Source organism: Hyperolius riggenbachi, chromosome 5 (genome assembly GCF_040937935.1).
Source record: "Hyperolius riggenbachi isolate aHypRig1 chromosome 5, aHypRig1.pri, whole genome shotgun sequence".
NCBI lineage: Eukaryota > Metazoa > Chordata > Amphibia > Anura > Hyperoliidae > Hyperolius > Hyperolius riggenbachi.
The window spans coordinates 129001267-129028059 of NC_090650.1; the positions used below are offsets into that span (position 1 = coordinate 129001267).

At 43.9% G+C, this 26793-nt stretch overlaps 2 protein-coding genes across 4 annotated transcripts in view; one reads left to right on the top strand and one right to left on the bottom strand.

Annotated features, from left to right (window-relative positions):
* METTL6 (methyltransferase 6, tRNA N3-cytidine) lies at positions 1–24848 on the bottom strand. Of its 3 annotated transcripts, none has more exons than XM_068236245.1 (7): positions 24662–24848; positions 14716–14803; positions 13087–13400; positions 8954–9088; positions 3928–4098; positions 3706–3847; positions 1–232 (listed from the first exon to the last, which is right to left on the bottom strand). In XM_068236245.1, exons 3-7 carry the CDS (start codon positions 13384–13386, stop codon positions 84–86), a joined length of 897 nt encoding a protein of 298 aa, XP_068092346.1. In that variant the 5' UTR covers positions 13387–13400; positions 14716–14803; positions 24662–24848; the 3' UTR covers positions 1–83. The 3 variants fall into 3 exon arrangements, with proteins under 3 accessions (XP_068092346.1, XP_068092348.1, XP_068092347.1); XM_068236247.1 differs by lacking the exon at positions 24662–24848 and adding an exon at positions 24536–24609; XM_068236246.1 differs by lacking the exon at positions 24662–24848 and adding an exon at positions 24411–24529.
* EAF1 (ELL associated factor 1) overlaps positions 24613–26793 on the top strand; it is a 52007-nt gene continuing 49826 nt past the window's right edge. Inside the window, exon 1 of the mRNA XM_068236248.1 lies at positions 24613–24817. Within this exon, the coding sequence (XP_068092349.1) occupies positions 24619–24817 (199 nt within the window). The 5' untranslated portion in view covers positions 24613–24618. The remainder of the gene's footprint in view (positions 24818–26793) is intronic.

The window sequence follows — 26793 nt, forward strand, 5'->3', positions numbered from 1 at the left end:
TATTTACAATTATTTTATTTTTTGGAATTCCTAAAAATTCTATATTTTATTAAAAAAAAAATATTTCCACATGTAAAATGAGCTTAGAGTCCTTGTGACGGCTTATAAAACTTGCTCTGAACAAAGACCCTTGGCACACACAGACCTTCCTTCTTGTTCACCGTCTCTCGCAGAACATACTCATTGGAGACTTCCGTGTACCCAGCTGTTGTAAAGAGACTTTCCAAATATTCTGTAATAAGGAAATAACACAGTGAGATGTATAGCAACTATGGGCTCAACTCTGAAAAGCTTTACTGCATTCGGTAATGCAAAAAAATGCTGATTCTGATAGCATGTTACCGCATGGAAAAATGAAGTTACCGAGCAGTGGGGTAAATTACCGCCATGTGCAGTAAAATCCTCCTTAAAAGTCAGTAATTGTCGATTCTGAAAGATTAGCATTCGGTAACACAAGTAAAAATGGTTGATTTTTTAAGACCAGCTTTGACCTGCCGGTGACTTCATTTCAGACATGTGGTAAGCAGTGTGGCTGATGGGAGATAGAAGGAGGAGAGGATTGCCTTGGCATAGTTTGCTAATCCTGGCTGAAGCTGTGCAGTCTCCTGCCGGACGCTGTGTTGTCTCATTACACACATGGTCTGTTGTGTGCTCCTGGCTGATCCTCTGAGACAACAAGCGTAGCACAGAGAGGGATAGTGGAGGCCGGCTACTGCACTCACAGAGCTGCTGGTTCAGTTTATTTGTGACAGCGAAGCACCTGCACTCAGCATGGAATGTCAACAGCCGTAGCAGCGATCCCCAGCACGGCCTCATCAGCCAGGATCAGTGGTGTGAGGACGGCAATCCCAATCATTAGCACTCCCCCCCCCCCCCCCCCCCATACTCATTTGTTTCATAATTTACCACATTTAAGGCCTTGTATCCATCTGTGCGCTTCTGTCAGCTTTTCTGCAACATGCATCTGTAACATTGATGTGCTGATAAAAAGTGGACAGAAACGCACAGATGGAAACAAGGCCTTAGAGTTTTGAGAATTAAAAAAAAAAAAAAAAAAGCAGAGAAATACTATGTTTTTTTGTTTGTTACCGAATGGCTTCCAGAATTGAGTCCAATGTCACTTCTGCTACAGACTACAAAACATGTGAAATTTCTAACATTCACTTTCAAATGCCGTCTCAGTATTTTTGGTAGAACTGAACAAAGGGAAATTTGGATCAGGTTTGGAATCATATAAACCCCACTTGATATAATTGTATGGTGTATTGAATGTCTGTCATTTTTGAGGAGTATGAGCTATACATGGATATAGACGTACACTGATCTAATCAGTGACTGCTTTATTTTACGAACATTTTTTTCCTATTTCTACTCATCACTTGCAACATCACAAATATATTGGGATGACACATGTTTCATGCGATGGAAAAAAAAAAATCTACTATATAATATTATTACATCACCACTGCCAGCAGCCACCCACAAGTGTCTCCCACCACAATTAAGAATGATATGGCATCAGGCTCTTAATGTGAAGAAGACATACTCCAATTTATTCAGTAGAGTTAAAAACCAAAAGAGAGTTAAAAACCAATAAAAACCAATACCATCAAATATAATCCAAAAGTGCAGTACTCAAACATGCACAATTGCCCACTCTCCAACTTGAGCAGTTTTGCCCTTTTGTCGGCGTCACAGTATTAGAGTGAGCAGCTGAAATGGGCCATACATTGTATAGAGATACAATGTATGGCCCATTTCAGCTGCTTTGCTTACTAAGCTTACTTTGCTTACTAAGGGCTGTTCGACGGGATCACGCCTCCCTGTATTGCTTTTGGGACGGTTCTCCCAGTCTCATTCAAAGCAATAGAAGGTGTTCATTGGTCAGTGGCTGTCATGGGACTAACGTCCCAGCAGCCTTAGTCACCTGCACTGCTTACTGGGAAGTATAGTATACACCCAGCTTCAATACAGCCGATACCCATAGAGACCGTGTGAGCATCACAATGTTACCTGGGAAGTGTAGTGTCCATATGTGCTGCAGAAAGTGAAAGTGAAAAACTGTTTCAAACTTATACTGTACTCAATACAAGGCGTATATGAATTCCAAGAAAGCCTAAGGCCTCGTTCACATCATATGCGCTTCTGTGCGGATATGGAAGCGCGTATGATGTGCTGAAACGCAAGAACGGCAGAAGGGCATAGACTGCCCTTCTACCGTTCACATCTACTGCGCTGCGCAGCAGTACGATATGCTGCGAAGCGAATGCGTACTGCTGCCTGCATTTTGCCCGCACCGCAGAGCTGATCCCATCACTGTCAATGGATGGGATCAGCAGCACAGCGGGCAGCAGCGCAGATGGCGTGCGATTGGATGCGCTGCGTTCCAATCGCACAGCCATCTGCGTTGGCTAGATGTGAACGAGGCCTAATAATATGAAGTCTAAAATTCCATGATTCTTACAATGAGATCTAAAAATATCTAAACATATAAAATATCGATTAACGTTAACGTGTTACATCCCTTGGAAAAGCGAATGGATTAATATAAAATCAATTAAATGCATAAACAGAAAATACATCAGGAATAATAAAAAGATAGTTAAAAGTAACACTACTAGACAAGAATAAACTTTTTTTCTTAACTGTAATATCACTTTTGTGGTATACTTGTGGAGTGCCTTGTGGACTTCAGTAGGTGGGTAAAACAGAATTAAAATGTATGAACATTGTTATAATAGACTACAAGGGAACATGGCCCACTCTTTACCTGCCCAACCAAGATCCTAGTTCAATAATACTGTATTTAATATAATTGTTCAAAGAAAAACAACTGGAGGAGGTAAACGAAAGAAAGAGAATTGCTGAAACTAGAGACTAAATGGATATATACCTTAAACACCATGCACCCAGTGGTACTTAAAATAAGCATGATTCAAATAAATACATTTTTAATAAAACGGTTCAGGCTAGAATAAATGTTAAGTTCACCTGGCTTTTTATCACAGGTATTATGAATTTTGACCACTAGATGGCACTAAAGGACTACAAATGGAAAGGATAAAAAAATAAATAAATAAACAAACAAAATTAATGTACAGTATTTATTTACAGTATTTACTGTCTGTATATTATCGAATTATTCAACTGCTGATTTAATGTATTAGTCTCCATTTATGTATTTAATTGAATTTATATTGCCACAGATTTTCCAAGTGATGTGCCACTATGAGGTTAATTGAAAATCTATATGTACATGTATGTTTAGCTATTTTTAGATCTCATAAGAATCATGGTATTTTAGAATTAATATCAACAGACATTCCTGGCATCATTGAGTGTGAGTGCGATACAGGGCTTTGACAACTACGTATCAGATTTTACTGGGCATACAGGGACTACACTTCCCAGGTAACACTGCAATGCTCACAACGTCTCCACGGGTACTAGCTGGTACTACACTTCCCAGTAACCAGTGCGAGTGAATGAAGCTGCTGAGGCGTGTATCATGTGACAGTCACTGACCAATGAACGCTTGCTCTTGCTTTGAAAGTGCAAGGAAAAACAGTCCAGTAGGCAATACAGGGAGGCTTGATCCCAGTGAACAACCTGCTGCCTTGTGGAGCCGAGCACTATAATAAAGAGCATTCTGTTGTCTTCTATTTTCATGAATATAATAACCGATATACTGAATAGGGGATTCACCTGTAGTGAAAAAGTAAGACCGTGTCCCGTCTTGCCTCACATAGAAGTTTTCTCCAAGCTTACTTCCTGGTTTAAAGCGAATCATCGCGTGATCATGGAGCCCGTAGTCTCTAAACAAAATGCAGCCGCCTGGTCTTAGCACCTGCCAGAACACATGATCATTAGCGCTTGTGTGTATACAACATGGGCATAACAAAACATAACTTGCCATAAATAGAGTACCTTGTAGATATTTTTAATGGCAAGGAGCATTTTGCTTGGATGTATAGCAGAGAGGACAAAGATTAATGTGGCAACATCCACACTTTCTGCTGGTATGTTTTCTGTCAGATCATCCTTGGTCAGATCACACTGGAAGGCTTTACAGACATCTGTGTTGTAAGATGGGTTTTGCTGGAATACAAAGATATAGCGTTAGTACGATTGGGCTCATTCACACTGCATGTTGAGCAGCTGGCGAATATCACATTATTCAATATGCATGGTCATCTGATGTTACACACGAAGCAATGACTTATGTTCCCAGTAGTGCAGTGTGATGGGTTATTGTACTCCAGTACACATTTCTGTCTCCTACCTCATTCAGTATAATGAATGGGGTCAGCTATATTACACACAGCAGTGCATGACTTCCTGCAATGAACATTGTGGAAGCTTCCATCTCTGTAGTTTAAACCTGGAGGAAACATAACAGGTGGTCCGAAAGTAAAAGGGCAACTCCGCTAAACACTGAACTATGGCATGAAGAACAGTGTAATTTGCAAACTGCATTATGTATGCTATAAGTAAGGCCTTCCTGAGGAAAGAATAGTATACCCAATAGCAAAACTGTGGCGTTCAATAAAAAAAAAAAATGTGAAAGAAAAAATGCATGCTTTGAATAGAAAAGCTCTTAGACTAATTTCCACTGCAAATTGCAAACATTTTTTTTTCTATTCACACAAAAGCATTTTTGTGCCATTTTGTACAATTATTTTGCAATTGTTTTCATGGTGCGGCTGCTTTTGTGTTTTTCCAGAAATGTAGTAGGAAGGGAATTAGTAAAGGTTAAATAGCAGTTCTTTTCAAAATGTAATTCTTCTAAAGCAGTGCATGCTTCAGTTGTGCGCCTATCCACACAGATCTGAGACCTACCTCTTCTGAAGAACAAAGTCACACATCTATATACAAACATATGGTTTCTATTGTAGTGTTGGGATTCTGGGAAATGTAGTTTGATAGCAGAAATTCTTTCAATTTTGTGTGTCACATGGTCAGATGACTCAAACAGCAGCTGCATCCAGAAGGAGAGAAAAGTGGTTTTGCAGCTTCAAGCACACTGTCTATGAAAAAGGAATTCTGTCCAGCACTTAAAATCAGATACTTACCTCAAGATCCTATTGAGGCTTCCCTCACTACTCTGTTGTCCCTCATTGCCCAACGTTGGGGACGCGCAGCTACTCTTCCTTCAACATGGCCATGCGAGCCGGCCCATGCAGGTGCCGCCAGCTCCAACTTACTGCGCGGGAGGGCTTGCATGGCTACGCTATAGGAAAACAACCTGCACGGCCACAATGTGATTAGAGACAATGTCTTGTCACTAATCTTCTGGGGGGCCCCACTCAGCTGCGGGGGACAACGGAGTAGCGAGGGAAGACTGAATAGGATCCGGAGTCTTCCCTCTCTTTAGGTAAGAATCTAATTTGGTACCGAAGCTTTGGCTCAGGTACTCTTTAATATTCACATATCAACCAGATTGGTGTTACAATTTGCCTTGTTCAATTTTTTTTGCATAGGTTTTGGATACTCTCAATTTCATGTTACCCTGGAACTGTCTGTTTGAGACATTCCTGAATAAGATTATACTGTGTCTATAAATGTCCAAATCTGCCATCTCTGATATATTTGTACATTTATTAGTGCCTACTACAGTCAAAAGCCAAGATTGGAGGGAATCATAAATTAACCGCTGGTATAATTTTAGGCATGGAAGAAACTAAAGCACACAGCATAACCACTGCAGGACCATAGGCTTACATCCCCTAGTGACCAGACTGTTTTTTTACAATTTAGGGCTCTTCAGCTTTAAGAGCTTGCTGGAGAGCCACACAGCTTAGCACACATGAATCCCCCCCCCCCCCCACACACACACACACTTTTCTGCCCACCAACAGAAAGCTCTGTACAGAGATGGGCTGTCATAGGCATTAACCTAGGGGAGCCGATCACCCTTGAGCCTCTCTAGGGGACAGCCGAGTGACACTGCTGTCCCCAGTACAGCGCTGCCGTAGATTGCAGCGATGTACAATGTAAGCAGATGGTGGTTTTGCCATCTAACAGTCTGCAAATGGCAATCGTGGCACGCGTGATCTCCTGCAAAACCCTGCCCCAGGACTTCATGCCTTTCAGAGTTAGGCGGGTCTGGGGCTGCCACCCTACCGACGCAGATCTGCGTTAGGCGGTCGGGAGGGGGTTAAAAAAAATCTCCATACACACAGCATTCGGACTGGGATTTAAACCAGTGCCTCTAGTACTTCGATGCAAGGATGTTAACCACCCAGCCACTATGCTGTAGAAATGTCCCTGCAAATATTATTCCCTCATTCTTTCCTCAGTATAAAGGACAAACGAGGTGACATGTGACATGATGAGATAGACATGTGTATGTACATTGGCAATCACACAAATAACTAAGCTGTGTTCCTTTTATTCATTCTCTGCCTGAAAGCGTTAAACATCAGGTATGCAAGTGACAGTCTCTGTTGGGGTCGGGACTGGGTTAGACTATAGCATAACCCTCACTGCTAAGTATCCACAGCCATAAAACACTTTCCTCTCAGTAAATAGCTTCTGAGAGCAGTAAAGAGATAAAAAAAGGTCAACAATTCTTAGATTTGAGCTCTGGTATCCTTCAATGAAGGTGTCATTGAGCAGAGACAATGAAACAGCAAAAACTAGATTTAAATATTTTTTTTCATCAGTTTATTTTCCCTTCGGATGTCCTATAAGCATCCTAGAAAAAACTTCCAAAAAAGCATATTCTAAACAATCACAATGTACATAAGTGTAACCTAGGGGAGGGTGTTCCTATATAAAAAAAAATGGATAAGAAAAGCTTGGGAAAAAAATGTTTATTGCGCAGGACAGCCAATCGAGTTTAAAAAAAAAATTAAATAAATAAAAAAAGGAAAGCCTTAGTGGCGGCTGACTAGTTACTGCAGCAACTTCTCAATGCTTGTTCTAAATGTTCTTGCTATAGATTTCCTCCAGCCCCTCCGCACCGATCACTCCCACCCAGTCTTCATCCACCTACTCGCTTGCTCGGTAGAAGCCCCGTTAGCTCGGTAAGTCAGGGCCAGTCGGCGCAGACGCAGTTTGCCCGCATGCACCCATCTCGCCCCTGCGGCTGGGAGCGTTTTGCACCTGCGCAGTAGTACTGCACAGGCGAGCCAAGCCACAGGAGCGTGGTGGGGCATGCACATGGCCGGGCATGCGCAGTAGGCCCCGACCCGGCCACGCTAACGGGGCTTTTACGAAGCGAGCGAGGAGGCGGAGGAAGATGGTGTGAGAGAGGAAGACAGTGTGAAAATGATCAGTGCGGGGGGGGCTGGAGGAAGCCCCAGGTACATATAAAAAACTTTTAGTTTAGTTTGTCTCACGTTTCCTTTAAGGTGTACAAACCGTGGAAAACAAACCAGTTAAAAAAGCCATCAGCACAATGTTTGTATTGAACACATTCCATGATCTGCTTGCACTCTACAGGAAGAAAGGACTTGCACCTATTCCGCAAGTGTTTCTAAAAGTTCTGGATAATATATATAACTCGTATGTTTAGTATCCCACACAAACCATGTATGTACGTTGAATAGCTATCTTCTTGTAACATAATTATTACGGTGCATACAGTAGATATTTGCACTCCTCTCCTGAGCTACAGGTAACATCAGCCAGACAAAGGTCGATTTATAAATATATTAAAGTGGATCTAAACTCCAAACTTCCTCTCTGCTCTGAAAGATACGGCACAGCATGATAATCTTCAGGGGAAAAAGGTCTGCATTACAATTTACAGAAATCCTAAAAAAACTGATTATAACAGGATGAACTGTGCAGGGAGCACAGAAAGTGTTAAAGCTTCAGTCTACCTTGCAGGCAGAGCCAGCCAGAGCCACGGCTCTGTTGGGAGTCACATCTGCTGATGAACTACAGTAATTACACTGATGTAGCTAACATCCGCAGGGCACACTGCAATTGATCTCTACAGCACATATACTTGAAATGGAAAGGTCCAATGTCCTTCTATTGCAAAAAGAAAACAGCTTTTCATGAACAGGTTGATGTCTCTATTCTCGATCCACTTCAATGCAAGATGATGTACTACACAAAGTGGCTCTTTATTGCCACAATACACATACCCCCAAAGTGATCCTTAAAGGAAAACTGAAGTGAGAAGAATAGGGAGGATGACATTTTTATTTATTTTTAAACAATACCAGTTGCTTGGCAGCCCTGCTGATCCATTTTCCTGCAGTAGTGTCTGAATCACACCAGAAACAAGCTTGCAGCTAATCTTGTCAGATTGGACAATAATGTCAGAAACCCCTGATCTGCTGCATGCTTGTTCAGGGGCTATGGCTGAAAGTATTAGAGGCAGAGGATCAGCAGGATAGCCAGCCAACTGGCGATGCTTAAAGGGAAATAAATATGGCAGCCTCCATATCCTTCTTGCTTCAGTTGTCCTTTACTTTAGATTAGTGATGGGTCGTTCGCGAATGAGCCGGCTCTTTGAAGTGAATCAGAGGAGCCGATGCTCACTCTGAGAAGAGCCGATGCCTCAGCCGTCCCTTTTAGCTCTGCTTTGCTCCGTAATAAAGGGCGCTGAGGCATTCTGGGAGATGTAGTCCTCCTCTTGCAGCTTGTAGGAGTGATTGGGGCGGAGCAGAGCAGTAGCAGGAGGGATTGCCTCAGTAAGAGAAGTAGTCTGGAGTTGGCATGGAGACGGGGGCGGGGCTTTTAATCTGATTCTGAGTGGTGTCTAGTGATATTTAATTAAGAGCTGATTCAGAGCCGTAAGAGCCGGCTCTTTAATGGGAGCCGATTCTCTGAGAAGAGCCGGAATTCCCATCACTACTTTAGATTCCAAAGGAACGTCTGCAGAATTTGGTTTTAAAATAGTCTACATATAATAGTTTTTAACCACATACACATATTATTTATTAATGTTACACAAACATTATATACCTTAATGATGCACACTTAATATACTGACCTTCACAAACTCCACAGCTCTAGGAGAGAAGTCACAGGCATAGACAAACAGAGCAGGATCCTCTTCTAAGAGTGGAAACAAACAGTTTCCCACTCCACAGCCAGCTTCTAAGATGGTTAGCCTTTGATTTTCAAACTAGAATGCAAACAAAGAAGCCATCAGGAAGGATTTGTAGAGTGTAAAATAAGGAACACACCTATGGGTCTATTCTCTTTTACACAACAAATGGCCTTTGGATCACCAGTTTTGACAAGTGTCATTTTCTTCTTTTATAAAGCCAAATTGCATTGCACAAATGTCATTTTTAAATTAATTTTCAGTATTAAAAAAACAAAATTGGAGCAACAAATATTTTAGATAAAAATACGTACTACAGTATTGTAGTAGGGGGAAGTAGATAGGAGTTCGCTGGCACTACGGCTGATGCAGAACATAGGATAAGAGGGGCGCTTAGAATACCACTCCGCTCCAGCTAGAGATACCAGCATGCTCCGGCCTGAGGCAGTGAATACTGATGGGGGGGGGGGGGGGGGGGGGGAAGAAAGAGGAGAAAAGCTGGCACTGCTGCTACTTGCTTCTTTAATGCAGATCCTTAGATAAATCACATATAAAACATTGTGTACAAAATGGAAGTGAACATACCGCTGGGAGTGGCGTATATGGTAGCAGTGGGTGCTGGGTGAGATAAGCAACCACAGACAGCACCCACCGCCACAATACACACCACTTAAAGAAGCAAGTACCAGCAGTGCCGCCCATTCTCCGCTTTCTTTTCCCTACATTTGTAGTAGGGGGTGCCTGTACTCTGTGATCTGACAAAATGTACTGTATGAGGTCGCGCATGTGCCACGGAGTGCAGATGTCCTGGCAGCAATGGATAGACATGATGGGATACAGGGAGGAGAAGCAGCGGTGGACAAGTGTGCCAAAACTATACTGCAACACCTACCACAGGCCTGAAGGGGTACACAATACAGGGGGAGACCTGGGAGGTTCGGCAGGCGGAGACAGCTGCAGAGACTTCCAATAGAGGTCTTGCTGAAATCTACAGAAAATCTGTTTGGAGATGTGTGGCAGCAATAGATCCCTCACTGATCAGATTCGATCAGAGAGGGATCTACCGATGATCAAATCTAATCTGCTGCCCCATCTACCAATTTATATGCACCATGACTTTAACGATTTCAGCCACTTTTTTACTGCAAGATTCTGTACTTAGTAATAATAATATTAATAATAAGAATCAGAATTTATTTCGCCAAGTACAACGGTGGATTGTACCCGGAATTGGTTTTGGCGCATACAGGGTCGTTGGTGAAAAACAAGAAAATAGCACGGTTAAGCATGGTACATACGTAGACGTGGGACAAGCATACATAGGACAACATTACAGTTTGTGCGTACATTGAAGCAGAGCGTCGTATACAATTAAACATGGTACATACGTATAAACAAAAGCAAAATCAAAGCAAAAACAGAGCATTACAGCATACACGTACAGTTAACATAATACAAACAAAGCATTACAGCATACACGTACAATTAACGTAATACAAACATAGCATTGCAAAACATACACTGATAGCGAGAACAGAAAAAGAGTGGGACTGGAGGTGCAGCCTGAGAGCTGATATGAGCGCTGCCATTTTCGGCACTGGACGCTACACAGCGACGCGCTCCCAACTAGACAGGTGCTACCGATTGTCCGCGAAAAGTAGAGAGGATGCTGGGGGGGATCGTGATGGAGGCGGCCAGCAGGTATCACTTGAGCTAGGTTGCTCGAGGAGAAACGCTCCTAATTTCAGGGTCCGCACGGCTGGTTGATGAGGGTGCAGACACAGTGGGGCCCTGTGGTGCCAGGGGGCACCTTTGCTGGGCAGCAGTGGTGGACGTGGGGCCTGGGGCCACCCAGGCTGGGCAGCAGTGGTGGACATGAGGCCGGGGGGCACCTCGGCTGGGCCGCATTGGTGGACATAGGGCCGGGAAGGGGGCACCCTGGCTAGGCAGCAGAGGTGGACAGGCCAGGGGCAGCATACCTTCTCTGTGGCTGCGAGGAGCAGCAACAGGCCCTCCATTAGCACGGTGGCAGCATGGTCGTGGTCGTTCTCCTGGTGACTGGGGGAGCCGCTGCAGTCAGGCCTCCTCTGCACGTGGCGGGTGTCCCATGTGCCCTTGCTGGTCCCTAGGCCCCTGGGCGACCCGTGGTAGAGGGGGACCGGCAACCCCAGCAGTCCTGGGCTGCAGACGTCCGGTAATGGGGAGGTCTCTGGGGGAGGTCTCCGGCGGTGGACCTGGTCGGCTAGTGGTGGCTGCGGGAGCACGTGGCGGCTTCTTCCCAGGCGGCAGCCCCCGACATTCAAGAGCGACCGAGGGCAGTGTGGAGCCGCCGCTTCCCCTCTCCGTGTGGTCCCCGGCAGGAGAGGCGGAAGCTATGCAGCGTGGAGGCAGCTTGGTGCGGCGCTGCGTGGTGCGTGCGGCGTCCCCTGGCTCCAGAGTGGCGTCCCGGCTCCCCTGGCAGCAGTGATTCCCCGGGCAAGCAATCCTCACCCCGCAGCACGCTACCTCCCGATCCTCCAGCAGCCTGCGAGGCACCATCGTGGCCCCTGCATCATCCCCAGGTGGGTGGAGGTGGTCGGGAGGTCGCCAGAGGGGGTGTTAAGGGAAGGGGAGACAAAAAGACCGGAACCCTGTGGCGTCCTCACCCGGCGCCATCTTGATAAGAATAATAATAGTAGTAGTGTGACAAATCTGATGGAGCAGAGGGGAAATTTGTGCTGTAATTATGCTTTAAGTCAAAAAAGGTTACTTACCCCAACATAACTTATTTTAGGGCTGGGTCACACGGGCTTCTGCCGAGCTTTTGATCGGCACCATGCTTAAACACCAGCATTTACACGCTAGCTAGGCTTTCAATGCTAGCAGTTCGAGTCTCTGCAATTGTTTCCCAGCTTTTACCGCCTCTGAAAGCAACATGTTGCTTTCGAGACGAGACGCAACTCTGGGATCTACCGCCAGGCTTTCATGCCTGCAAAAGCCAGCTCTAAATGCTCCCATTCATTTTGAATGGGACAGCGGTAGATCCCACTAAACGCTGAGTCTGAAACACTGCGTTAACCTCCCTGGCGGTAACCCCGAACCTAGTTCGGGGTAAGCCGCGCAGGAGGTTTTCTCAGGCCCTGTTGGGCCGATTTGCTTAATTTTTTTTTTGCTGCACGCAGCTAGCACTTTGCTAGCTGCATCAGCACACTGATCGCCGCCGCCCCGCGCTCGATCGCCGCTATCCGTCGCTCCATGCCGACCCCCCCCAGACCCCGTGCGTTGCCTGGCCAATCAGTGCCAGGCAGCGCTGAGGGGTGGATCGGGACTCCCAATGACGTCCTGACGTCGGTGACGTCATCCCGCCCCGTCGCCATGGCGGGGGGATGCGGCGGGGGGAAGCGGCTATCATGCATGTAGCGAGCCCTGGGCTCGCTACATGATTTAAAAAAAAAAAAAAAAAAAAAGCTGCTGCCCTGCCTCCTGGCGGAATTTTTTAAACCGCCAGGAGGGTTAATAACATTAACAACAACAACAAACGAAGGTGGATATTGTATGATGGGGATGAGCTATCAAATCAGGATTGAATAGCACCTGCTTGTTACAAAATGTAAAAAAAAATACTTTTTCCTTCCAGCCCTACTGTTTTGTTTCATTTCAAAAGTAGCAAAAAGTAGCAGTTCCTGCAAAAGAGACAGGACACTTAGAATTATGCAAAATCAGTTAGGCCCTATTTCCACTGGATGCCGAGTCTGTCATGCATGGCTATAGGGATTTGGTTCCGTTTCTGCAGCATGCCAGGCAAAAATCGCACCGGCAACCAATTCAGACAGCATGCTTGCCTCTTAATAGGCAGCATTTCCACATCTGGCTCGAATGTGGGAAGATGCTGCGTATTCGGTGGAAGAGGGTCCGTATAGACGAGTAATGCTGCTTTGAGTTACAGCTCTAAACAAGCTAAGTTACAATTGTTTCCATTATCACAATGAGGAAAAATGCCCACTTTTTAAGAAGGAAATTCTGTACATCTACTCAAAACTGAATTTATGTTCAAGCATTCTAGAGATTTGGATTTCACCATGAAAAACCACCTTTACCTTTCTACATGCTTTAAGCTCTTCAAACTCCCTTGTTGTCCAGTGTCTGTCCTTGAAGAAGTTTGTGCTATTTCTTTTATAGAATAGGTCCCAGTTTTTCTGTGCCTCAGTCTCTAATTTCATTTGCTTAAACTCTGATACCAGTACACTATGGTTTTGTAGCTTTTGTGTCACTTCGGAGCTAACACGCATCACAGGATCGGTTTTCTTCTGGATTGAATTGTCAGCACTAGAAGATATTTCATGGCGAAACCCATGCTGTTCTACAGAGTTATTCTCTTCCAAAGTACATGAGTCCATGTTACACTACTTCCCTAAATGATATGAAAGTAAAAGATTGATTAGGAACAGATGGTTTTTATTAACCTTATTATTTTCAAGAATATAAAAGACACTCCGTAATATAAGACGCACCTAAGTTTAGAGGGCAAAAATGGGAAAAAAAATATATACTAAACCTGGTACATCCATGTTCCAGGAGCGTCTTGTAGATGTTTTTCCCAATGATTGGTCTTCTGTGTCCCCTGCTGTCCAACATGCATTACCTTCTGTCCCCCTGTGTCTTCCTTTGCTCCCACTTCTGTCCCTAGTGTGTTCTCCTTTACCCCCTTATGTACCCTCCTGTTACCGTTAACCCTCCTGTCACCCTGCATGTCTACTCCTAGCCCCCTGTGTTCCACTCTGGCCTCACAAATGTCTCCTCCTAGACCCTCAGAATGTCTCCTCCTGTTCCACTTGTCCCCCCCCAGTGTACAGTGGGGCTAACCTCACAAGCTATTCCAGCAGCGATCAGCGGACCTCATCTTCAGTGCGGCTCCCCCTAGTGAAGACATCTGCTGATCGTGGGCAGAGGGAAAACAATGTGGAGACCTGCTGTGGCAAGCAAACAGTGTTGAGTGCTGTATATTAAATAACTTGCCTTTCTGGCACTGCTATGGCCCAGGTAGATCTATTTAATGGAACTAATGGTGCATCTTCCCAAGAAGCATGCCCAGCGAACAAGCAGGACGAGTGCGGGAGACCTGAGGGAAATCTGGCTCATAGTAAGAGTAACAGACGGAACTCAGCTACAGTGGTCATTCAGGGCAGGCTCAGCCAATAATCTAGTATGAATACACAGTCCCCAGAGCTAGTTTAAACATGTGGCACGGGGTGGCAGGCTAGGGGGTTAGGAGGGACCAGCCTTCTAGTCAAAATTCCTTCCATTGTTCTCTATGTCAGGAAGGCATGGCCCATGACAAAGACAGTGTCCAGACTGCCAGACAACAAGCGGCAGAAGATAAAAAAGAAGACATCCAGATATGGTGTAGTAATTTGGGATTAATAAAGTTGAATATTATGGATATACAGTATTCAGAATGTTCTGGATGATGACAGTGATAGGCAAGCAGTGTAAGAGTTTTGGGGAAAGAAGACTTTAGGCCACCCCACTACTGATTGTGGTCCATTTAATAATTGTTCACACCCTTAGATGCCCGAGTGGGGGGCAGGGATGACATCTTCACCTATGGGGCACTGTGTAAATCCTAGTTGTAGGCTAGGACAACATGGATGTTATACTAAGCTGTAACCATTGACACCCTGATGGATATGTATACAAATAAATAGAATAGGCAACAGGTGACTTACCCCCTATCCAAAAGGAATGGTCAGACAAAAAAGGTTGAAAGACTTTATTATGTTTCATCAGACTGTGCTGGTTTCCTCAGATAAAAAGCTATAAAAGATACAAGATCAATAAGCAATAGTCTCAAAACAGCATTAAATGGCAAAGATTAAGGAAAAACTAGAAGACACATTCATATTAATATAAAATGTGATAAAATTACGAAGCTTTCATACAAAGAATAGATGGGGAACCAAAGGTGGGAAATGCATTGTAAAATCTTAAAGCATACTTAAAGTGAGAGGAATATGGAGAATGCCCTATTTATTTCCTTTTAAACAATGGGAATTGCCAGGCTGCCCTGCTGATAAAATACAGGAAAAAGGACAAACCAGCTTTTGCTGCTCCAAACTGCAATGTGAAATACTGCAAATACTGGTTTGTCTTTTTCCTTGTATGTTTTCAGTGTTTTTATACCAGTGCTGGTACCTGCAGTTAAACCACACCTAATATTATTTGTCTAATTTTTCATATGCCCTGCTGATAATCTGCCTGTAATCCCGGGCATACGCGGCTGCGATTAAGCGCCGGATTGAGCTGCTGGCTCAATGCCAGCGCATCCCCGCTCGTCCCCGCGGGCGGCTGCTAATCAGCCGCTCGTTTCTTCTATTGTTCTCCCCGCCGAGCACACTATTGATCCGGCGGGGTATCGGACACGTCGGATATTATCAATCGAGCCATCAGGCTCGATTGATAAACCTCCCAGCAGCCGTGTATGCCCAGCATAATACCTTTAGCCAAGGAACCTGAAAGAGCATGCAGAACAGGAGCTCTGACTGAATGACTGGATTAGCTGCATGCTTGTTTGAGGCCTGGAACCCACTAGAGCGCTTTTTTGAATGTTTAGGGAGAAATTTAAATTGCTAGCGGTTTCCCTAAACGCTCTGTTAAAGAGACTCCATAACAAAAATTGCATCCTGTTTTTTATCATCCTACAAGTTCCAAAAGCTATTCTAATGTGTTCTGGCTTACTGCAGCACTTTGTACTATCACAGTCTCTGTAATAAATCAATGTATCTTTCCCTTGTCAGACTTGTCAGCCTGTGTCTGGAAGGCTGCCAAGTTCTTCAGTGTTGTGGTTCTGCTATGCACTCCCCCCTCAGGGGGGAAAGAAACACACAAATGATCTCTTGAGATTCAAAAGGAATGCTGTATACAGCCTGCTTGTGTATGGATGTATTTTCTATGTGCGGACATACTGTACATCAACCTACTTCCTGTTTTGGTGGCCATTTTGTTTGTTTATAAACAAACTTTTTAAAACTATTTTTAACCACTTTTAATGTGGCGGGGAGCGGTGAAATTGTGACAGAGGGGAATAGGAGATGTCCCCTAACGCACTGGTATGTTTACTTTTGTGCGATTTTAACAATACAGATTCTCTTTAATGTACATAAATGTAACAAATTCCACAGTAGCGATTGCGATTAGCAAAATCGCAATCGCAGGACATGCAACATTTTGGGAGTTTTTATACTTCAATGTAAAGTATTGAAGCTGTGGCAAATTGCTCATTGCTACACATAGCGATTTGTGTGCGATTTTAGATTACTGCACACTGTAAAAACATTTTTTAATAAATTGAATTGTAATCAATTTCCGCATGCCACAGCAGAGATATGTAGAGGGCGCACTTTTCTTGCGCAGACTGGCCACGATTGACAGAACTTACGGGACCCGGTACCGGAGATGGAGAAGAGTGAGGACGGTGGCATGGGAGCAATCCGCGGGCATGGTGCTGGAGGAAGCCCCAGGTACAGTACCGACCAAAACTTTGGACACACCTCATTCAAAGAGTTCTTTATTTTTATGACTATGAACATTGTAGATTCACACTAAAGGCATCCAAACTACGAATTAACACATGTGGAAGTATAGTACACATCCAAAAAGTGTGAAACAACTGAAAATATGTCATATTATAGGTTCTTCAAAGTAGCCACCTTTTGCTTTGATTACTGCTTTGCACACTCTTGGCGTTCTCTTGATGAGCTTCAAGAGGTAGTCACCTGAAATGGTTTTCACTTCACAGGTGTGCCGTCAGGTTTAATAAGTGGGATTTCTTGCCTTATAAATGGGGTTGGGACCATCAATTGCGTTGTGGAGAAGTCAGGTGGATACACAGCTGATAGTCCTACTGAATAGACTGTTAAAATTTGTATTATGGCAAGAAAAAAGCAGCGAAGTAAAGAAAAACGAGTGGCCATCATTACTTTAAGAAATGAAGGTCAGTCAGTCCGAAAAATTGGGAAAACTTTGAAAGTGTCCCCAAGTGCAGTCTGAAAAACCATCAAACACTACAAAGAAACTGGCTCCCATGCAGACCGCTCCAGGAACGGAAGACCAAGAGTCACCTCTGCTGCGGAGGATAAGTTCATCCGAGTCACCAGCCTCAGAAATCGCAGGTTAACAGCAGCTCAGATTATAGATCAGGTCAATGCCACATATAGTTCTAGCAGCAGACACATCTCTAGAACAACTGTTAAGAGGAGACTGTGAATCAGGCCTTCATGGTAGAATATCTGCTAGTAAACCACTGCTAAGGACAGGCAACAAGCAGAAGAGACTGAGATTTTTGGTTCCAACCACCGTGTCTTTGTGCAACGCAGAAAAGGTGAACGGATGGTCTCTATATGCCTGGTTCCCACGGTGAAGCATGGAGGAGGAGGAGGTGTGATGGTGTGGGGGTGCTTTGCTGGTAAAACTGTTGGGGATTTATTCAAAATTGTAGGCATACTGAACCAGCATGGCTACCACAGCATCTTGCAGCAGCATGCTATTTCATCCGGTTTGCGTTAAGTTGGACAATCATTTATTTTTTAACAGGACAATGACCCCAAACACACCTCCAGGCTGTGTAAGGGCTATTTGACCAGGAAGGAGAGTGATGGGGTGCTGCGCCAGATGACCTGGCCTCCACAGTCACCAGACCTGAACCCAATCGAGATGGTTTGGGGTGAGCTGGACCGCAGAGTGAAGGCAAAAGGGCCAACAATTGCTAAGCATCTCTGGGAACTTCTTCAAGACTGTTCGAAGACCATTTCAGGTGACTACTGTAATGGATAGCGGAGATACCGCCGCAACAGCAAGCGGCATGGCGGCTATCTCCGCGTCGCAGCCGGCGGTTTCCGCCGCACAGTTACATGCTGGTGCTTTGCCTGGTCCTTCTATCGCTCATAGACTAAGGGCTACGCGCGCGCGCCGAGCGAAAGGACCTTTATGCATCTAGAAGGGGAGTCAGCTGATCACTCGGTCAGCTGACTCCAGCTATGCTCTGGATTGGCTGAGTGACTGGGGCGGCGCTATAGAGCGCGTTTAGTATATATAGGACCTGACTGTCAGTTGTTCGGCGTCTGCTGTTGCATATGCTATGTGTTGGCACTCAGACCTAGTCAGATCCCAGAACCAGCTGGAGCTGGGGATCCACACTTAGCCAGATTCTGTTGATAGCTTAAAGTACTAATTATTTGTTATGACCTTCTGCTAGTTTGACTATTCTTCTGCTCTCTGATTCGGTACCTTTGCCTATCTGATATAAGTTGCCGACTCTGCCCGAACTTCTACTCTGATTTAGCTTCCTGTCTCTGTACCGTATCTGTCCATGTGTTGCCAATCCTGCTTGTCTGACTCTTCTGCCCTCACCAGGGAGCTAAGTCCTGGTGAGGGACTCTCAGTTAGTTATCACCTGCTCCTCAGGTAGATAGCTGCAGTATAGTCTGAAGCACCTGCTCCTCAGGTAGATAGCTGCAGTATAGTCTTAATCACCTGCTCCTCAGGTTGATAGCTGCAGTACAGTTTTAATCACCTGCTCTTCAGGTTGATAGCTGAAGTACAGTCTTATCACCTGCTCCTCGGGTGACTAGCTAATACAGCACTGTCGGGATCTCCTGCCCCTCAGGGAATCACCTGCTGCAGTACAGTCTGAATCACCCGCTCCTCGAGTGATCACTCTATATTGTCTCTCTGTGCATCACCCGATCCTCGGGTGAAACTATCACTGTTGCTCTGTGTCTCCATCCTGCTGGGGTACTGATTACTGTGTTCCTTAGAGATACCCCCTTTTACCAGCCCTTCTGGGATAGTGGGTATCTCCATCAAAATTACTGTTGCACCAAAACACTATCTTACACCTCTGTGTCCTGTGCCTTGCTATACTTGTATTATTGGTGATTCTGCAGATCACCACATAATCAGGTATAACATCTGTATTATTGGTGATACTGCAGATCACCAATAATCAGAAAATCTGTCCTTGCTGACACCAATCGTTACAACTACCTCTTGAGGCTCAAGAGAATGCCAAGAGTGTGCAGAGCAGTAATCAAAGCATAAGGTGGCTACTTTGAAGAACCTAGAATATGACATATTTGCAGTTGTTTCACACTTTTTGGTTATGTACTATACTTCCACATGTGTTAATTCATAGTTTGGATGCCTTAAGTGTGAATCTACAATGTTCACAGTCATGAAAATAAAGAAAACTCTTGGAATGAGAAGGTGTGTCCAAACCTTTGGTCTGTACTGTATGTATAAAACTTTTTTGTATTTTTGTCTCTGGTACACTTTAAATACGTTACGGATAATGTTTAGTGGAAACCAAATAGATTTAGGGCCTCAGTTAATTAATGTTAATTGAAATATTGTTAAAAATATAGGTACCATGGTGGTACATGACAGCACAAAAGCTGACACGTTTCTGACCCTCCTGGATCTTTAGTCGTAGCTCAAGCTCTCTAGGCCCTCGTTCACATAATGAGAGCATTAACACATGTTAAAACACCTCCCATGTTATTATAAACTGTGTTATGGACACACAAAATGTTGTTAAACACTAACGAGTATCACACCCTGTGTAATGTGAATATAACCAAAGGGCTCTTTCCCGAATACAGGTGGCTGTGTGGAGCCACAAAGCAAGAACAGTAATGATGATCCTACCAATTCTGGAAACATTGGTCATTTTTAAAAACATTGCTGGTAAAATACCAGGTTGGTGGCTAACACACAAAGGCCTCAATTCACTAAGCTTTATCAAACGTTTGATAATTTACCTCATGAGTAAAATCTAATTTTGAATTTACTAAGGTGTTTTAGATTTATCAAATGTTTTATCAATAAAACGTTCAATAAATCTATAACACCTTAGTGAATTAAAAATTAGATTTTACTCATGAGGTAAATTATCAAACGTTTGATAAAGGTTATTGAATTGAGGCCAAAGTGAGATCTCCAATACATTCTGGCTTACATTTAGTAAAGGGTGAGGGATTGTACACTGCATATTTTGGCTTCTACCGCCGCTTGCTTACTGGATAGGTGATTGTGTCAACACTAAAGCAAGGGATTGTAAACTATTGAGGTGTGAATGACTAACTGGATTCTTATGGCATGAATAAGGAAATGTTGTATGTGCATAAACATTTCTCCATATATTACCAGTTTCTAAACTAACCAGATGGCAGTCTGGCTGCACATTTATCTGACAGGTTAGTGCAATGGCCAGCAATCCCACTTGACAATGCGATGTTTCAAAAAGGGGACTTGGGGAAAAAATTGTTTTTCCACTTAAAGAGCCTCTGTAACTTTAACAAGTGCCCCTGGGGGGTATTTACCTCAGGAGGGGGAAGCCTCTGGATCCTAATAAGGCTTTCCCCATCCTCCTCGGTCCCACAGTGGTCTCGCTGTGCCCCTCGTAAGCCACAACTAAAAATGTGTCAGGCTGTGGCTTGTTGTAGCGTCTGCAATATTTACCTTCCCCGGCTCCAGCACAGTAGCAGGACGGGTAAAGCCTTAACAGTATCCAGAGGCTTCCCCCTCCCGAGGTAAATACCCCCCAGGGGCACTTTTTAAAGTTACAGATTCTCTTTAAGTAAAATAAAAATGCCATGTCCTGAACATGTATAAAAATGCCATGTCCTGAACATGTACATTAAAAAAGGGTGCCCAGAAATAGCCAATAGTAGAATATCTGTAAATTTACCTCTACTTATGACAATAGTAAAATATCGGTAATAGATACCAATATTTTACCACAGCTAAACCTAACCCTGTTCTCAAACTGAACCCTCGCTCTACTGATGCCCAACCTTAACCACCTTCCCGAACGTTTAACCTTAACAGCCCCTCTCCCTGCCAATCTAACGAAACCCACCAACAAATTTTCAGGCGCCCATAAAATCCCAACTAAGGGGGAAATTTGGATGCATGCGATGCCCAATAAATAGCGGGCAGTGAGGTCGCCCATAATGCACCCACTACCTGTAGCCGTATTTTTCATTTATCGGGCGTCCAAAATTTCCCTCTACAGCCTGTATTAATATTAGCTCCCATGGCAGCACCCAAACCTCCACAACTAGCGGGCGCCCAAATTTCCTGTTCCCCAACTGGCCCCTGGTATGCTACCCTGTGGCTCCCTGAGCAATACTAGCCCACATGGTCCATAACACCGGATACAGTAAAGTTTCCCCAAAGCATTGCAAAACATCCTTGTCTAATGTTATGGACAAGGAGATAACAAATAGCAATAGGAGGCAGGATGACTTATAGTGGGATTTAGACCAACAGTCACTTAGCAGGTTATCCAAAAGCAGCATTTCTCGCTGGATGCTGAGAAGCGGCATGTGATGAGATTAAAGATGAATGAAGAAAGGGAGAAAAGGAAAAGAAACTGTCATAGAAGAACCTGAATGAACAGAAACAATAAGAGACGTATACAGATGAAAATATGTATATAGAAGAAAGGAGAACAAAGAAAAAAATACAATGATGAAAAAAAAAAAGTTTGTTTTTTAATAAATTATAGATTTGCTTTAAAAAGTTAGGTACTCAGCTAAGTAGAGGAGAGCCTCTGAATAGCTCAGAAGCTGCCCGATCAATCTGCAAGACCGTCATTGCTGAGCAGGGTCTTTCTAAATATATCCAGCAAAAGATTGTTGGATGTTCTCATGGAGGCGCTTCCCATCATGTACAAGTGTGCCCATACGCAAGTACAGCCACGGCTATGCAGTAGCACGAAGACGCTTATCTATGAGTGGCTTTGCATTCCTGCACAGGCTTGGCCATACTCGTGCATGTGCAGTACGGTCGCAATTGTACACGGAGGGGAGCCCAGCTACAAAGAAGAGGGTCCTGACCAGAGGTGGTGGGGTCGAGAGGGACATGGGAATCCTCTGAACCATCCAGACGCTTTCTTCTTCTTAAGTATCTAACTTTTTTTGCTTTTAATAAATTGTTTGCTAGTATTTTATTTCAAATAAAGTTTTACAATCAACTATCATCATTAATAAAAGGAAAGACCCCTTTTATCTATATTTACCTTGAGGGGTCCAACACCAGAGGGTCTTATTAATGAATAAGGGGGGGGTCACTCCTTTTGCATAATCCCCACTAATGTTATGGTCTTTGTGGGCAGGTAATGCTAGGGGGTTCCATATTTCTCCAAAAATAAATCTCAAATACATCCCATCCCCACAAACTGCAAATGCATTGGTGCATCGCCCTCCGGCTATTTGGACAGGCTGCTGCAGGCTGGGCCCATTTTTATTTTGTAAAGGTGCCCATCAATAATAATACAATCTTTATTGTACAATACTACCAAATCTATGCAGCAGAAGGGAAAACGGAGTCAGGCCTAGTGCACACCAGAGCGGTTCGGCTGCAGTTTGCGATCCGCTTGCGGGTGCGGATCTGCTAGGGTAATGTATTTCAATGGGCTGGTGCACACCAGAGCGGGAGGCGTTTTGCAGAAACGCATACTCCCGGGCTGCTGCGGATTTTGGATTGCGGATGCGTTTCTGCCTCAATGTTAAGTATAGAAAAAACGCAAACCGCTCTGAAAAACGGCACTTCAGAGCGGTTTGCCAGGCGTTTTTTGTTACAGTAGCTGTTCAGTAACAGCTTTACTGTAACAATACATGAAATCTACTATACCAAAACCGCTACACAAAACGTTAGCTGAAACGCTGCAGAAAAATAAGAAAAAGCGTTTAAAAATCTGCTAGCATTTTGCGGATCTGCTAGCGGGTTTTGGTGTGCACTAGTCCTCAGAGCTGATTCACACTACGGCCTGGTGCACACCAAAAACCGCTAGCAGATCCGCAAAATGCTAGCAGATTTTGAAACGCTTTTTCTTCTATTTCTGCAGCGTTTCAGCGAGCGTTTTGCGGTTTTGGGAAGCGGTTTTGGTGTAGTAGATTTCATGTATTGTTACAGTAAACCTGTTACTGAACAGCTACTGTAACAAAAACCGCCCGGCAAACCGCTCTGAAGTGCCGTTTTTCAGAGCGGTTTGCGGTTTTCCTATACTTAACATTGAGGCAGAAACGCCTCCGCAATCCAAAATCTGCAGCAGCCTGGGAGTATGCGTTTCTGCAAAACGCCTCCCGCTCTGGTGTGCACCAGCCCATTGAAATACATTACCCAAGCGGATCCGCACCCGCAAGCGGATCGCAAACAGCAGCCGAACCGCTCTGGTGTGCACTAGGCCTACGAGAACTTTTTAAACGCAAGAGATTTTAAAAGCCCTTGCTAATGCAATCCTATGGGGGATTTTTTACAAAATCACATCACTTCAGTGTGAACACTCACTTAGGATAACATTAGCAAGAGCTTTTAAAATCACAAGCGCTTAGAAAAGCTCTAGTAATGTTAATGAGCCCTTAGTCCTCTTTTAGACAGGCAGCTGACAGATAGTGAATAGCTGCTCTCCTGCACCGGAAAGGCGCTTGTAAGTGCTCATACTGGCACTACACAGACGCCTCCCCATAGTCACATCTCAGCACAGCCACTGCCATGCACAGATACAACATGTCACGGTCCTCTGCCACCAGGTAACGACAACACGTCTCAGCGCTTGACACGTGATATGTTACAGCAGCTGCAATTCGGCTGCATTTAAATTGCACTCAAATAGCACTAGCAGCTCAGCAAGTGTGCAGTTCAGTTGTCCATCTGAAAGACACCTAAAGGCTCTTTTACACTTGCAGCAATTGTGCTATGTTTTACACTATTTTAAATTGTGTTGCGATGGTGCTGCAATTTTTCACATTTAGGAACCTTGCACATGTTGAAATTTGCCCGTAATTTCCGCTGCCTGAAAGAAAACGCAATCGCCAACAAATATTGCATTGCATTTTGCAGTTTAAAAAAAACTCTTAATATATTTTGTTTGTATAATCAAGATTGTATCATAAATGGGCACCTTTGCAGTGCATATGCCAGACTGCTGGCAGCAACTGGTAAACAAAGAGGGGGTGCGAAGTGCACTGAACAGGGGCTCGACAAAATGGAACGGAGGCCAGGCAAAGTAAGGGGCCGCAGTCTCTGGACACTTTGCACAGGTATAAAAAAAAATGTCATCTCAATTTTTAATAAAAAAAAATGTATGTATATATTAATCAATCTCCCAGTGTCACTTTTCCAGAATGAGTATGCAGGTCATGCAATCAGACTGCACTGGCTACTTGCATGTAATCTGGAATGACTCTGAAACTACATGGAATTAATAGAGTCTCTCTATTCCCATCATGGAAAACAAAAGTTTGCTTTCTTAAAACAGAAAGATTTTAAGAAAGCAAACTTTTGTTTTCCATAGCATTTTAGTAAGGGGGCTTTTAGGACCATTGTAGCCCCTCACACACTCCAATGAGTTCTGATTCACCATGAGCTTGCTGGTTAGTCTATTCCCATCATGACATGGTGGCATCTGCAGATTACTTTTAGCGCTTTTAGCGCTGTTGCAGGTAATACCATTCCAGCACCCCTTACTACCATGGCGGAACTGACCAGTCTGTCACCAGAGACCTGCCACAGGGAATGCGTCACCGATGTCTGCAGCATGAGGCCCAATAGGATCGCCCCGGCCGCGCATGCTCACAGGACACAGTGCGCGCAGTTGGAAAGGGTGCTTACCGTGCAGCCTATGGGATAATTTGCATATTGATCGGAGCAGAGCCGCAGGAATGAACGGGACGCCCCCACCGCCGCCTCTGGACCGGGAGGAGCACGCACTCAGGCTGGGAGACAGCTTCGAGAAAAGGCCGCGCTCCTCCTTCCATACAGTGCGATGTGAGTACCGAGAAGTGACGTCACGTGGCCTCTGCCAATCCTTGGCGCTGTTTACCGACTGACGTCATCTCTTTCCTAGTAATGACCACTGGATGGTCTATAGATGACCAGAGTGTTGTTATGCGAGGCGTGTTGCGTATTGTATATAGTACCTGATACGTTAATAAAGTGCTGCAGAGTTTCACTTTAAATGATCGGATTAGTGATGTGCAGGAAGTTGAGATCTAAGCATGAGCCATAACTGGGAATGGTAATGAGCAAAATATTCTCCTAACATGGAAATGAAGCATTTGGTTGAAGCTGTCAGTTAAATGATCAATTATAATGCATTTTTTTTTTGCGGGCCACCGGAGGTTTACAGGTTTGGGAAAGTTCCTGGTGATAAGTGATATTTAGAATTTTATGCTAGCCATGCACACTGAGGTATATATTGAGTTAAAGCGGACCTGAACTCAGAACTTCCTCTCTGCTCTAAAAGATAAGCAACAGCATAATAACCTCTAAAGAAAAGCATTTTTTTTTGTTACAGCTGATACAAATCCTGCAATAAATCTGAATTTTGTCTACTTCCTGCTTTCATCGGAGCAGACATATTGTTAACATCCTGTGTTTACCTATTAGCATTCTGCCATGGCAGTCAGCTGACACAGCTGTGGGATCAAATTACAACTTGTGCTTAGTCACAGATTAGGGTGAATTAGGCTAAACTCTAAATACATACAGGGTGCATTTCTCTATGCTTTCATTCTGTCCTGTGTAAGAGTTCAGGTCCTCTTTAAGTCATGAATGAGGTAGATAGTTTGGTTTTACCTTTTAGTTCCCTACTGGAGACCACATCATTGATTTATCCAAATCTAATCTCCTGTCAGTTTGGAGGAATTGTAGTAAAGGTAGTCACCTGTTGACTTCCTAGTGATTAGCATAAAATGCGTATCAAAAACGCTTACAAAACGCATAAGTAATTTATATGTGCAAACGCAAGAAAAAAGCATGTGCGGAACACAATCGCGAACACAATGAAAACGCACAAACGCATATGGGGTTTAGAAGTGCAAACGCACGCAAAACGCAAGAAAAAAACATGTGCGGAACACAATGAAAACGCACAAACGCATATGCAGCAAAACGCTAACTTTCACGCACTGCCTAGTGTGTTCCTACCCTCAAAAAATCAGTCTGGAAGGGACATCGTTTTTAATAGAGCTTTATTTGAGTTGATGTTTCTATCGGATTGAATACCTTATTAAAAACATTCAGTAGTATATGGGCAAGAACAAAATAGATGTTAAATTTGATGCTCTTATTGATTTTAATGTCAAATCTGTTTAAAATACTGTATAGGCGATTTCCTCCTTTATTGCTCTAATCACACACAATGGACAGTAGTACTTTCACCTACGGTATCTGAAATCCAGTAGCCTATTTTCTTGCTAGAAGCAGGTGCAGAGGTTGGCAGATGGCACTAGATGGGGTGTGCCTGTACTTCCTCTATATGGAAGTGTAGAAGATAACGAGACCCGCGGGGGCTCCGCATGGCATCAGTTTACAAAACAGACGCCAGGGAGTGGTAGTAAGCCTCCATCAATAACAGCCTTTTTGTTTGCTTTACCTTTCAAGTGAAAGTTCAGACTGAAATTAACATGGACCTGAACTTAGAATAACTAAAAGGGGTCATACATCATATAATTTTTCAACGTTAATGTGATCTATTCCTTTAAGTGACTTTTATCAAATGACTTTGTAATTATCCAATTGTTCTGATTAATTTAATTTTCTGAGGGTACAGCTGATCAAAAGATTGTTCAATGTCAGCGAAGAGGAAATTTGCATTCAGTTTTTTGATGGATTCAAACAAAAACATATTATTGAATGATCAGATGGTATCATGTACGGCTTGTTCTATTTAGCTACTAAGTGTCTGTTATTGTGGTACAGTATAATTTCATTATAATAATATCTGGTATAGTAAACATTCG

What these genes read in the sequence shown, in the direction of transcription:
- METTL6 (XM_068236245.1), bottom strand. Translation starts at nt 13,386, where the DNA reads ATGGACTCATGTACTTTGGAAGAGAATAACTCTGTAGAACAGCATGGG. An exon ending in AGCTTAAAGCATGTAGAAAG is followed by an intron (nt 9,089 to 13,086) that starts GTAAAGGTGGTT and finishes TTTGCATTCTAG; the next exon opens with TTTGAAAATCAAAGGCTAAC. An exon ending in GAGCTGTGGAGTTTGTGAAG is followed by an intron (nt 4,099 to 8,953) that starts GTCAGTATATTA and finishes TTTGTATTCCAG; the next exon opens with CAAAACCCATCTTACAACAC.